This window comes from Prosopis cineraria, unplaced genomic scaffold (genome assembly GCF_029017545.1).
Source record: "Prosopis cineraria cultivar Desert tree isolate PC_DT_omini unplaced genomic scaffold, ASM2901754v1 PC2, whole genome shotgun sequence".
Taxonomy (NCBI): Eukaryota; Viridiplantae; Streptophyta; class Magnoliopsida; order Fabales; family Fabaceae; genus Prosopis; species Prosopis cineraria.
Window position 1 is genome coordinate 11,215,551 of NW_026555333.1, and position 13,808 is coordinate 11,229,358.

General features: G+C 34.5%; 1 protein-coding gene across 1 annotated transcript; it reads left to right on the forward strand.

The window, feature by feature from the left end:
• Positions 1 to 4,379: 4,379 nt before the first annotated feature.
• On the forward strand, positions 4,380 to 6,080 carry LOC129297849 (GDSL esterase/lipase At4g10955-like). The gene is made up of 2 exons (XM_054936191.1): positions 4,380 to 4,602; positions 4,721 to 6,080. Exons 1-2 carry the CDS (start codon positions 4,529 to 4,531, stop codon positions 5,694 to 5,696), a joined length of 1,050 nt encoding a protein of 349 aa, XP_054792166.1. The 5' UTR covers positions 4,380 to 4,528; the 3' UTR covers positions 5,697 to 6,080.
• The last annotated feature ends 7,728 nt before the right edge of the window (positions 6,081 to 13,808 follow it).

The following is a 13,808-nucleotide window of genomic DNA, read 5'->3' on the forward strand; positions in this document are numbered from 1 at the left end:
TTCTATTTTTTAAAATAATATTTTATTTTTTTGTTTCTCAAAACATTTTTTAAAAATAAGTTATCAAATATATTTAAAAATAAATAAAAACTATTCTCATAAGAGTAAGGCGCTATATTTATTGGTTCTCATGCATTCATTAAAGCAGGAATAACGCAAACCACAGAAGGTGCGTCCTGGCAAAGCTTGGTGCGAGGGGCATATGTTCTCGAAATGAACAGGGCCGGACCCAATTCCCTGGCCTTACCCTGTTGAGACTCCTTCCACTTTCGGCTCATCGAGATCCGCCACGAGTCCGTCATCGGAGCCGTCCTCCAACTCATTAACTCCAAATTCGGCAACCCCAAATACATCATCGCCTTCCGAGGAATGATACTGACTCGCCCCACTCTCCCCACAGACGTCTACTTAAGCGTCCAGTCCTACTTCGGCATCCTCCACAACAGCCCCCGGCTCCACCTCGCCGTCGATAGAGTTCAACGCTGGGTAGCGCCTCGGGCGGTGCTCCTAACGTCTGGGTCACCGGTCACTCCTTAGGCTCAGCAATAGTCTTGCTCGCGGCCAAGGACATGGCTAAGTCGGGTTGTCATCTACCGACCCACCCACCTTTTCTACCCTCCCCTCTCTTCTGCTATGTTGGAGAGGATTAACAAGCCAAAACTGAGGCAAGGAATTCACATTGCTTCTATTATGAGTCCCACATCAGGAGGTCACATTGATGGAATGTAATTTATAAGTCAGCTGAGCACCCTTCCCTTACGAGGCGCCTTTTGAGAGTGGGTGAGTTCTACCCAGATGACTTGTGTTTGTGACATTGGTGCTCTCGTTAAGAGTCGTCGTTCGTGGAAAGGGTTATCCACGGAGAGGCTAACCGGCCGAAGGCCAAGTGAAGCGTCGTAGAGTGTGAGCCGTTGCGGACGTCAGCTCTTAAGGGTTGGGCTATGTTATGAGTCCCACATTGGGAGGCCATATTGATGGAATGTGGTTTATAAGTCAGCTGGGCACCTTCCCCTTACGAGGCGCCTTTTAGGGGTGAGTTCTACCTAGATGGCTTGTAGTTGTGACATAATGTGATGAGCACAAGCCCAAAAGGAGAGCCCATCCTAAAAGACTAGCTTGTTGGGTGGGAGAACCTTCACACTTATAAACCTCACAATACTTGTGAGGCTCCTCGATGTGGGACTCGTGACAATGCCACCCTGTCAAGAGCCAACGTCTCCAGCGGCTTCACTCCACGACACTTCACTCTGCCTTCTATTGGTCAGAACCCTCCATAGGTAGCCCTTTCCATGACACTGAATTCTCAATGAAAGCACCAATATAACGAGTACAAGCTCAAAGGGAGAGTCCGTCCCAAAAGACTAGCCTGTTGGGTGGAAGAGTCCCTCACACTTATAAACCCCACAATACTTGTGAGGATGTGGGAGCCGTGACAATACCACCCGTCAAAAGCCGACGTCCCCGACGGCTTCACTCTATGGCACTTCACTCAGCCTTCTGCTGGTCAGAACTCTCCGTTGGTAGCCTTTCCGTGACATCGGGTTCTCAATAAAAGCACCAATGTGACGAGCACAGACTCAAAGAGAGAGTCCATCCCAAAAAACTAACCTGTTGGGTGGGAGAGACCCTCACAATTATAAACCCCACAATACTTGTGAAGCTCCTCAATGTGGGACTCGTGACAATACCACCCCGTCAAGAGCCGACATCCCCAGCAGCTTCACTCCACAGCACTTCACTCGGCCTTCTGTTTATTTATAGCACACCACCAGAATCGTGAGAGTAATAAAAAGGAAGATGAATTTTGTGCGTTGTCTGATTGGGTATGCCTTGTTTGTTCGTGAATCCAGGGGATCCTATTTGTTCTGGTTATGTTGGGTATTTTGAGCAGAGGATCAAGATGATCGAGCTCGGGGCTGCAAGACTTGAGGATCTGGCTACAAAGCTTACTCTTAAGAGCTTGATCATGTCAAATGTGATGGACATAGGATCGGAGCCTCGCCATCTTCTTTCCTTCTGCTGAGTTGATCCTTAATCAGACTCGGTCGTCGTGTTTCACTGTGGCTCATGGGATTAAACAATGGAGGGACCCCCGTCTTCCTTCTCACACTGTACTATACCGTTTAATTTCAAGTAATAAAAACTTGACAAATTTTCAGGTGAAGTAGTGACAAAAGAAATGGAGGAAGAATGATAGTGAGCTTACTTTTTCATCCCAATTTTTATCCTCACTGCACTTAAAATGATTTAAAAAGACGGTCTATAAAGGTGTCAATAAGACAGGATGGGGATGGTCCTTCGTCCAACAATTATATAACGACTTAAGGTTAATGTGAAAACGATGCGCGTGTAGGTCATGGGATGGCCTAGAATAAATAATCACTAAATAGTGGTGCAAATCAAGGGGTACAGTAGCTGTGGAGATTGGAGAATGATAGAATTGCAAGGTTTAGCGCACATATATATATATATATACACATGGTCGGCTTCATCTTAGAAACTATCAAAACCATGGTTTTGTCGGCAACATGTAGTTACTTGTTTCCACCAAAACTATGACTTTGATAATTTTTAATGTGAAACTAGACATTCTTTTAGTCAATTTCACCAATTGAAGCAGAGTAATATCTATTAATATGTAATGTTGTTTGAGACATATATAATGAATATTAATATAGTCTATCTGATTCAAAATATTTTTTTAAAAGAATAACAACAAAGTCTTAAAAAGACAAATTAATGATAGGTAAATTTAAAAAAAAAATTATAAAATAAACTATAAATATCAATTCAAACTGTTATAATTAAGAATCTATATTACAAACTAATTATTATATTTAAAATTTAAATATTATTTTTACAATTAAAATTTTTAAATTTATAACTATTTAAATCCATACTTTTCAATAAACTTTTTTAAAAAATTATGAGAAAGTTAACAGTTATTTTTTATTTTTTTATTTTGTTATATTCAATTGTCAGCAGACGAACGACACTATGATAGACCTACTGCAAAGAAAGTGGAGGCACTTTCTGACACTATAAGAAGGAGAAAACTTCACGCAGATGCCCTAATAAATTATTCTTGCCGCCCCTCTTTTGAAAATAATAATAATAATAATAACAACTTTTGCCCCTCACACAAAAATTTCATTCGTGTCTATTTAACGTTTCAAAATCTCAACCATATCTATTTTTCAGTTGACTCGATCATGTATATTTACGGTATATTTTTTCAACATTTATGAAAATTAAATTCATAGAACTTATATCATAAAATAAAGTTTCTAAACTAAAATTATGGTATATAAAAAATAACAATGATATCATGTTCTTTAATTTGGTAATCTCACGAACCTATTTAATTTTAATATTTTAAATTATAATTATTTATATTTTTTAAAAAATAATAGTAGGTATAGTTTTTCCCCTACAAACTTATTGACTCAGGTCTATCACTGCAATGGACATTATATCATTTAATTATATTGTTGGAGATTTAGGTATAATTCTCATAAAATTTGATAGGAGTCATCACATGTATACATGACTTATACATGAAAAGTTTGATTTTCTACCAACTTTATATAATAACATAATATTGATCTTTAATTAATTATCAACAGCTTTATTAATTTTCAAATCAGCTAAACATAATAATACTCTTGGGTGCGTTCGGTCTAAGGGTTTAGGGGGAGGGGATCTGCTAATTTGGTTAAAAAAATTTAGAAAGGGTAGAAGTTAAACTTTTCCTTCCCCTCCCTTCTTCTATTATTGCTCCCCTCTCAATATTATATTCACACTTTTCTTCACGTTGCCCAATCTCAGCCTAGGGCCTTGCACACGTATTGTAGGGGACGTGAATCTAATCACGTAAGACAAAATTCGTTGACTCCGGTTTTGATGCTCGTCACATGAGCAATTTGGACCACCCACGTTCTTAATTTGAGTGGTCTGAATTTTAAATTTTTTTATATTTTTATTTTATATTTATTATAAAAAAATTATTAAATTTTAGTAAATTTATATTATCATTAATTTAAATAATATATATTTCTGGTTCAATTTAATATTAATTTTTTTTATAATTTTTATAAATTAACTATTTAAATATTTTTGAACATTTTGAATTTAAAATTTTTAAGTTGTAAAATAAAATAAAATCTTAATAAATATAAAAATAAAATCCTGAAATTTGAATGTTCCAGATTAAAAATTTGGACAATACAAAATGTGCATCACTTAACTCATCAAGCACCGAAACCAAACGCAAATTGCGTGAATTTATTCCTTCAATTACATTTCCGACACAAAAAGAAAAATTATTGACAAAAGAATTTATGCTTCGAATGAGTCCACTTTTTGACTTCAAACTCCTTAATTTTTGCTTGAGATGCATCCTTATCCACCCAAGCAAAGCCCCACACACACACACATTTAAATCCAAAATCGTTTCAATTTCGTTGTACCATATTGGTGGATCAAACTAATAATATTATATTGGTTTCAGAGACATATAGGAGCGGAAATGAATCAAATGATACCGGAGTCGGGCGACATTTTCCACCTTTCAGGGCCTGCCGATCTCAAATCCGTTGACTGGTATGTTTATTAGCTATCTCCAGTAAGTGTCTCCCCACATAAAACCGGAACTAACAGCAATTAACAACAATTTAAAGTATTATATTCGTTAGTTCTCATGCATGCACGAATAACGCAGGAATAACGCAAGCCACAGGAGGTGCGTCCTGGCAAGCGTGGTTCAAGGAGTATACGTGCTTGAAAACGACCGCCGATTGAACCGGGCCGGACCCAAAGCTCAGGCTCTTCCCTGGTGGGAGACCTTCCGCTTTCGTCTCATCGAAACCATCCAAGACAGCTCCGACCATTCTGTGTTCGGAGCCGTCTTCCAGCTCAACTCCAAACCCGGAAACTTCGCCATCAATTCCCCTAAATACCTCATCGCCTTCCGAGGAGTGATGCTCACTTCCCCAACTCTCTCCACAGACATCTCCTTGAGCATCCAGTCCTACTTCGGCATCCTCCACAACAGCCACCGGCTCAACAGTGCCGTCGGCAGAGTTCAACACTGGGTGGCCGTCGCCGGCGGTGCTCATAATGTCTGGCTCGCCGGTCACTCCTTAGGCTCAGCCATAGCCTTGCTCGCGGCCAAGAACATGGCGGCTAGGTTGGGTTGTCATCTCACAGCCTACCTTTTCAACCCTCCCTCCTCTTCTGGTGTGTTGGAGAGGATTAACAAGCCGAAACTGAGGACAGGAATTCACATGGTTTCTACTACGGTGAAAGCACTGCTCATTGCTTATTCACAGCGCCACGAGAATCGCAAGGGTGATTATGATGAATTTTCTGCGCTGGCTGATTGGCTGCCTTGTTTGTTCGTGAATCCAAGTGACCATGTTAGTTCGGGTTATATTTGGTATTTTGAGCAGAGGATGAAGATGTACGAGCTGGGTGCTGCAACGGCAACACTGGAGAGGTTGGGTACACAGAATACTATCAAGGGCTTGCTCATGTCTAATAAATGGGATATAGAATCGCAGCCTCAGCATCTGCTTCCTTCTGCTGAGTTGATCATCAATCAGGCTTCGTCAACGAGTTTCACAGAGGCTCATGGGATTAAACAATGGTGGAACCCTCGTCTGCCTCATCACTCTGTGATACACCGTTATAATTAAGCAATAATAACACCTGAGATTCTTTTAGGTGAACTGAGAAAAGAAGTAGAGGAAGGATAGTGACCTCATTCCTGAATTAAGAAGACGTAGTATATAAAAGTAATTAATCAATTTGTGTGTGTGTGTGTGTGTGTGTAGGATGAAAATGATCCTATTCGTCCAACAATTACAACGACTAGGCAGGGTCAATATATATGAGAAAATGATGCACTTGCAGTTCCTGAAGATGACCTAGAATATAATGAATCATTTAGCAGCAGTACAAATCAAATGGTAATCGTAGTTGTAGAGAAGGATAGAAATGAAAGGTTTAGTCTCTTACTTGAATGGCACCAAAATGCGTAAGGTAGTTGTCTGAGACTGCAATATAATCACTGTTGCTATATATGCTTATTTATAACTTGTATTGTTTATAGTTTATGAACAGTTTGATTCTCTTACTATTTAGTTTTATATCGGTATGATTTGTTCTAAAATCACGCGACCAGAGGTGTGTCATAAAAGCTCGAACGACGAAGCAGAAGGGGAAAAAAAATCTTAAATCTATCAAAAACTAAATCTCTAATAATGTGCTATATAGGTTGGTAAAAGGTATAATATCTCCTATATTCTCATCGTTATCATTTAATATATTCTTAAGCCTCTTGATCATGAAACAAGAATATAATTAAATTAATCCGATCCATAAGTCACATGAACTCGAACACATATTCTTTCCCCCCACCATTTCCCCGGTCGTTGACTATATTCTATTTCCTCCAGTACTTCAATTATTAACTTATACTAGAACCACAATGCATAGAAATTTGACAGGAATTATACCGTGTTAATTTTATTTATTTTTTGTAAAATATAATGATTGATTAATGATTATTAGCGCGGAAATTCCATTACAAAATTATTCTATATATCATCTTGAAGAATCCAGCGGGTGACATGACAGATTCGCAGCAATGTTTCTCAAGTTATTCAACAAGGCCCAGCCCAACCCATCGTACCTAACACAATTTTTCTTGTATTTTCATGTATTTCATGGAATCTTAGGATATCGGTTACATATATTATTTTTAATATATGGATATACAGTATAACTTGATATTATTTTACAGTCCTCCATGTCTTTTTTATAAGGGTTTTTTAATTAATTTGTTGAAATTAAGAAAATCAATTAAAAGTAGTTACGCTATAATTTTTCCAAAATTAACCTCAACCAAGTTGATGTGAGATAGACGACTAGTGGCAAAGAAAAAAAAAATATTTTTGAAAAATGATTTATAAATATTTTATTAATTTTTGTAAAATATTTTATATCGAACAAGACTAGAGAGAGTATATTATTTACATATACACAATAGATATTAGATTTTTTGTACTGTACAGAATTTTATATAATAATACAGTTTGTTATATACATTCTTTGTCTAGGGGACTTAACACAATATATTAATTGATCAGAAAAATATTAACGTGAAGTTAAAATTAAGTAAAATAAAACAGAAAATTCAATATCACCAAACATGTTGACTGACTCATGATACATCATTGAAATCCCCTTCAACTACCTCTAGCTTTTATTTTTTATTTTTCGGGCAGTACCTCCAGGACGGATCGAGAAACAATTGTGTTGGGGTTGGGAGTTATGTAAAATTACATAATAGTGCGGGGCCACAATTACAATTAAAAGCTAAGTAATTTTTACAAATAATTTGTCATATGGTTGGTCAAGCACCCTTGCTCCCCACGATCCATCCCCCAAGTGTCTCTAGCTAGTTTTGTTGTAGACTCGTGTGACCCTACAGTACTGGGCAAGTTATACCAATGTACAAATAAGATGGTGAGTGGCCACAAAGATCTCTTAACACAGAATAAAAGGAGCTGACTACCTTTTCATGAGACTGGTAGATGGCCGCACAGTCAAGAATCATCATGACATGAACAGTGCATATGTATGGGTGGACTTGCAAGTTTATTTGTCCATTGCTTCAGAAAGCTCCGTTTCATACAACCACGTACGACAGATCCATCTGCATACAACTCAATGCCCTCAACCCCACACCTTACACACATCCACATTTTTCTGGTACATATATACATACATACATAACACTTCCTCTTCTCTGTTTGTGGGCACCTCATTTCAGTACTGTTAGTTCCTTTGTCCAAATCAAGCTTCTATTATATGAACATGGCAACAGATTTGTCCATTCCATATACATAAAGGTTTCATCATCATCAACTCTCATTGTGATTTGCGCAACGTCAAAGCACAAGAATTGCAAATTTCCAAGTGGAAACCCTTATCATCACTTTCTTCTTGCTTACAAGATACAAGCTGCTCTTAGAATCTTTATTTCTCTCGTACGGTTTAAAGTTTGGGTAGCTGAATCTAGTGGTTTCACTAGTATTAGAATAAATTTTTGGATTTAAAGAGCACATACAGAGGTATTTACAAATTATCCAGTGACAAATTAGGTCCTCGCATTAAATTCATGATCTTGTAGATTATATGGATCAAATCCTTATCATTTAAATCAACATTTGTTGACAGAATCTTTATTTTTATTATAGTTGTATTAATCACTTCCATAAGCGTCCAATAAGGGATCCGGATCCTCTCAGATTCCTCTCCCTCAACGTCCCTCAATGGCAGCAAGATCTCCACCCATTAGTCCATATCTAATATCTCATATCTTACCACATCATCCTGTATTAAAATAATTTAATTTTTTTTATAAAAATTCCACCTTATTTCACTACTTTATATATATATATATATATATATTAGGATAATGATTCAAGTTATTTTTTTTAATTTTCAAAATATGTCCTAAAAAACTACTGTACAAATTTTTTCAAAATAAAATTTTGTTAAATAGATCTGGCCAGAATTTGAATAAACCAAACTGTAAATTCCTACAAAAATTTGTAGAGTAATTTTTTAGGACAAGTTTTGAAAAAAAAAATTGGAATCATTATCCTAAAAAAAATATATAAGTAGTGAAATAAGGTGTAAAAACTTATTTTTAAAAATTAAATTATTTTAATATGGGATGATGTGGCAAGATATGAAGCATTAGATATAGATTGAAGGGTGGAGATCTTGCTGCCGCTAAGGGACGCTAAGGGAGAGGAATCTAAGAGGCTCTGGTTCCTCCAATTAGTAGTTGTTTACGTTTTCTCTTTACACTAGTACTTTTTCCTTTACACGTCCCTTTTTTTGGGAGTTTCTTAAGAGACATGATCAAGATAATAAGTTGATTGGGAACATAACAAAAGCTCAACCATATTTCTTGACAATTAATTAAAGCCCTTTCTGAAAATCGTTATCCGTTTATGTCACTGTCGATTTCATTATTGCAATGACATCGGAATCCTGGTGTGCTTTTGCAGAGGCAATCATATCGGCTAAAGGTGTGCCAAAGTAATTAATTATTTCTGAATAATAATGCATCGTTACTTATGTGTATTCAATCCAAATAAAAAAAAAACGATCTAATATTTTACTACGTATATAGTCTTCTTAATTAATTAAGGCCTTGCAGTTTAACAAAACTCGTAGTTCACAAACGCTTGTTTTGAAACGATCTGATTTCTTGGTGCCGTATTTTTTTAAAATCACTTTTCTTATTAGCTAGGCTTAGCCTAGGCAGAAGCAGAGGAAAAAGGTAAGTTTTAAAAGCAGAGTTTATGAAAGTATATTGGTTGAGCAATTATATGTATATATGGTACAAAAAGGCATCAAATAAAAGTCTTTCGATGGATCTCTCATCACATGATGCCATCCTTTTCAAATGTGTGAACCCCACACACACAGAGGTCACGTTCCCACAGTAGAATAAAGTGGATTAGTTTAATTAGCAACAAATCAGAATTGAAGGTTTTAGGACCCATGTTAGGAAATTATGAATTAGTTGAATTTATCCAATACGAATTTTGTGTAATTTCACAACTTGATTATATATTATGCACAAATTATGTGACAAAACATTTAGTTTTTGGTGAGGAACACTGGTTTTGTCCCCGACCGCCAAGGAAAGGGCCATGTGATTACACATTCTCTTGCTTTATTCATAATGCATTCTATCCATCCCTTTTTCTCACCAACACAGCTCGCCATATTATTGGTCTCTCTCTCTTGATTGGATTTGATTTGCACGCACAGGCACTGATAGGCCATAACTTAATTATCAGTATCGTCTCACCAGAAAATTGGATTATTAAATTAATGATACTGCACGCATTATTGAATTAACATGACACTCCACGCTAGCTATCTCATCAACATCTCTATCACTTTTTCATTAATTAATTATAAGTAACTTAAACAACATGACGTTCATTGTATCCAAAGACATTCATTTCCAATAGAGGTGATTAATCCGCTGGATCAATAAATTAATTCGCTTCAGCTTGGCATCATTGCATGCTTGGTCGACTTGCCAAATCATGATCGGTGTACAGTTGTGTTGTGTTTAGATTAATGTGAATTAAGAGTTAGACTTGGATGTAAACCAAATCCTTCATTTAAATAAATAAAATTCTATTGATTTAAACTTGATCCAAATCCAAATTCATATTTTATTATAATTTCTTTATAATTTCATAATCCCCTCTATTATTCAATTATTTGAAATTTCATGTGCTCCCCAAAATCAAATTCATGTTTTATTATAATTTTTTTATAATTTTATAATCCCCTTTATCATCTAATTATTTGAAATTTCATGTGTGCTCCATTATCCCTCTCATTTTCTTTACATTTTAATTAACTATTGGTATGTGTTTGTTACTCTAGTCTCTTTTCTCAAATCTAGTTCTCATCTCTTGTTAATTGAAAAATATTTGTGAACTTGTTACTTTCAATTTTTATTTTTTTTACTTCAAATCTTAGGTCGTCTATCAAAATTTGTTTGTATTATTGAAATAAAAGATTTTAAATTCAAATTTATCAATATAAACATTACGATGAAGATATCATACTTGCAAGAATTTGAGGTCTTGTAAGAAATGAGGTATTGGATGATGAAACTAAACATGAATTATTAATTACCTGCACAAACATGATATAGAGCTACTGACCCAAGTGGGATTAAGTGATAGAGAGCTATATAGCGATTTGCTATTAGCATATATATGTGTGCATGTGCAAGCTTTGAGGATTGAGAATAATAAATAAGATGCATTATATATATGTATCGCAGGGACTTATTCATCATTTTTATTTATGTAATTCTGATGTACTTTCTACGGTTTCATTTATAAAGTATATTTTAAAATATCTATTTAATTTTATTTAGAAATTACGGTATAAATTTTTAAGTAATATTTAAAATATATTTTTAAAATTACCTTTCATGAAAAAAAATAAAAATATAACATTACTTATTAAATTTGTTATGCAGAGATAAATTTAAAATTTTACATACTTTTATTTTTTTATATTTTTTGTATTGTTGCTGATATAGTTAGTAAAAATAACTTATTAAAGGAGTATGCTAAAACTCTTATATAAGGGACAAGGACATTGGAGCCAATGGCACTAGAGAAGCACATGGATCGAAATCCAGCATGTTCCTTTATGAATGCTTTTGCTTGAATAAAGACCATCCACTTACGTGTGTAAGCTTGTGTTGCGCTGTGTACCACAAGATTCATGGCCCAACAGAATGATCGTCTGTACTTGCTAACCACAACACGCCTCATCGATAATGTCTCTTTTTAGATCTCTGAACGATTATTTTCAACAAGTTTTCAGGTTTTAAAAGGGAAATGGTGAATATATCAGCTGATATGTCAATGTATATGTAAGAACAAACAAAGATTTGAATGGTGAGGGTTAGGTTTACATAGGGGAATTGGTTTCAACTGGATATGTAAGAAACACGGAACAAAACGGGAGAAGAGACTGATAAATAATTGAATCTCCCGTTATATCTTAACTTAAAATTTTGAGCTTGCATTTATAGATTTTTCACTTTACATATATCGTTTATATTTATACTCCCTCAATTAAAAAATGTAAGGCATTTTACAAAAAATTAAATTTTAAAAAACGTAAAACATTTTTAATATTTTTAAAGTATAATTAATATGTTTTTTAAAAAATACATTTAATAAATAAATAAATTATTATTTATTTTTAAGTTAAACATCCTATTAAATAAAAATAAATATAAAAAGATAATATCAATTTAATATTAAGTCTAATTTAATTTATCTGATGTAGCCAATTCAAGTGCATTTGTACTTGACATATATATAGCACTATGTACTAGAGTTATGTTGGGGATTTGAGTGTTATAACTCTATATTGCTTACGATGATTGTTTTGGACGTGACTGAAAAGTATTCATTGTGCGCAAGAATCTTCCTAGTCTTTTTTTTTTTTTGTCGCTTGATTGTTTATAAGGATGTATTTAAGGGTGTGGTGATGTGATGATAGAAGGAGTGAGACTCCCCTAATTCACCTCACACGTGCATGTTTATTTTTGGCTTTGTATATCTTTCTTCAGTTGGACGATGCAATTAATGGAGAGTTTGATTTGTGATGTATATATATTTGAGAATTTAGAGTCGTCTATATATACACATGTAATTTGTTAAATATAAATATTCTAGCATACATGTCTTCTCTTTACTGAGTACTGACACCATTTAATGTTTTTTAGGCCTCGACACAGGAGGCATTTGATCATAATTGTCAGAAGATTCTCGTGCTTTTAAAAGGTCTCGTGACACCGTGCAACTACTGTTCTCTTCTTAATTCTGATACACAAGACTTCGAATCTTCCCTGTTTGTTAAAAAGAATTGTAAAAAATCTTGTACCATCCATCCGATTCGCACTGCAAATCTTTTGCGTAAAATGGCAATTACTTCAAATAATGATATTGATAGTTCTGCCAACTCCAAGGATAGAACTATTTATGGAAGATTTACAAGAGGTGATAAGGGCAATTGAATTAAGAGATTTTTTAAAAATTTTAAGTACCAACCCAATACGGCTATCGAATTCTTAGGAATTATGAAAGAATTGAACCTTTGTTGAAATGTTAAGCTCATCAGAGTAAATATCTATTTAGATTCTTTGGAGATTTTATCTCTCATTAATTGCAACCCTACAGATAACCACCCTCTCTTAGTTATTATCAGTAATATTAAGATTATCACTATGTAGGACTGGGAGATAACGTTTGATCATGTTTATAAAAAAGTTAATAAATGCGTCGATTTTCTAGTCCATAGGACTCTCAAAAAACATTTTGATGTTATATTATTTGACAGACTGTCTAATGATTGTAAGAGCCTTATGATTTATGGCTTAATTTTAGTCTTTTTGTATAATTTTAATTGTGACCTTATATTCCAAAAAAAAAGGATTCTTGACTTCCTTCTTTTTTTTTTGGTTTCAGGGCCTGATACATGTGTATATGGATTCAATTTTCAATTTTTATTTTGTATTCTGTATATTTAAAAAAAATTATGTTTTATTTATAACAATACTAACAAGGATATAAAATGGCTTTGTTCAGTGCAAAATGGGAAAGAAAAATAGAACGAGAACAGGCTAGAAAGCATTTTATCGTAAGCATGAGAATAATGCATCTTTAATTTATAACAATTCGTGCATTTTCACCTTTTTTTTTTTTATTTAGGGGATGAGCACTATTGAGGTTATGTGATCAAGTAAGATTAAATCCACCACCTCTTATTATTTATAGAGAAGCTTTGATGTTATTAGGTCACAAAATTATTGACATACAGTACTTTTTTTTTCCGACCAAAATTGACATAAAGTACTTTCACGACCTGCCAGGCATGATAGAAACGCTTTCCCCTTCATTTTTCTCTTTTTATTAAACAAAGAAATATTTATTCACGTGCTAAATTGCCAAGCTATTATAGGTGATGATATATTGTGACCTTGGCGAGACTAAAGACAATGAAAGAAATTTATTAGCCCATATGGCAAGGGAGTAAGTATCAAAACGAAGAATACTAAGAAAAAGATAAGAGAAAAAAAAGTCGTAATCGAAGACAGCAAAAGGAGGCGACATGATGAAATATCGAAAAGGATTCTATAAATATTAATAATTTTGTGAGCTGTAACTAGA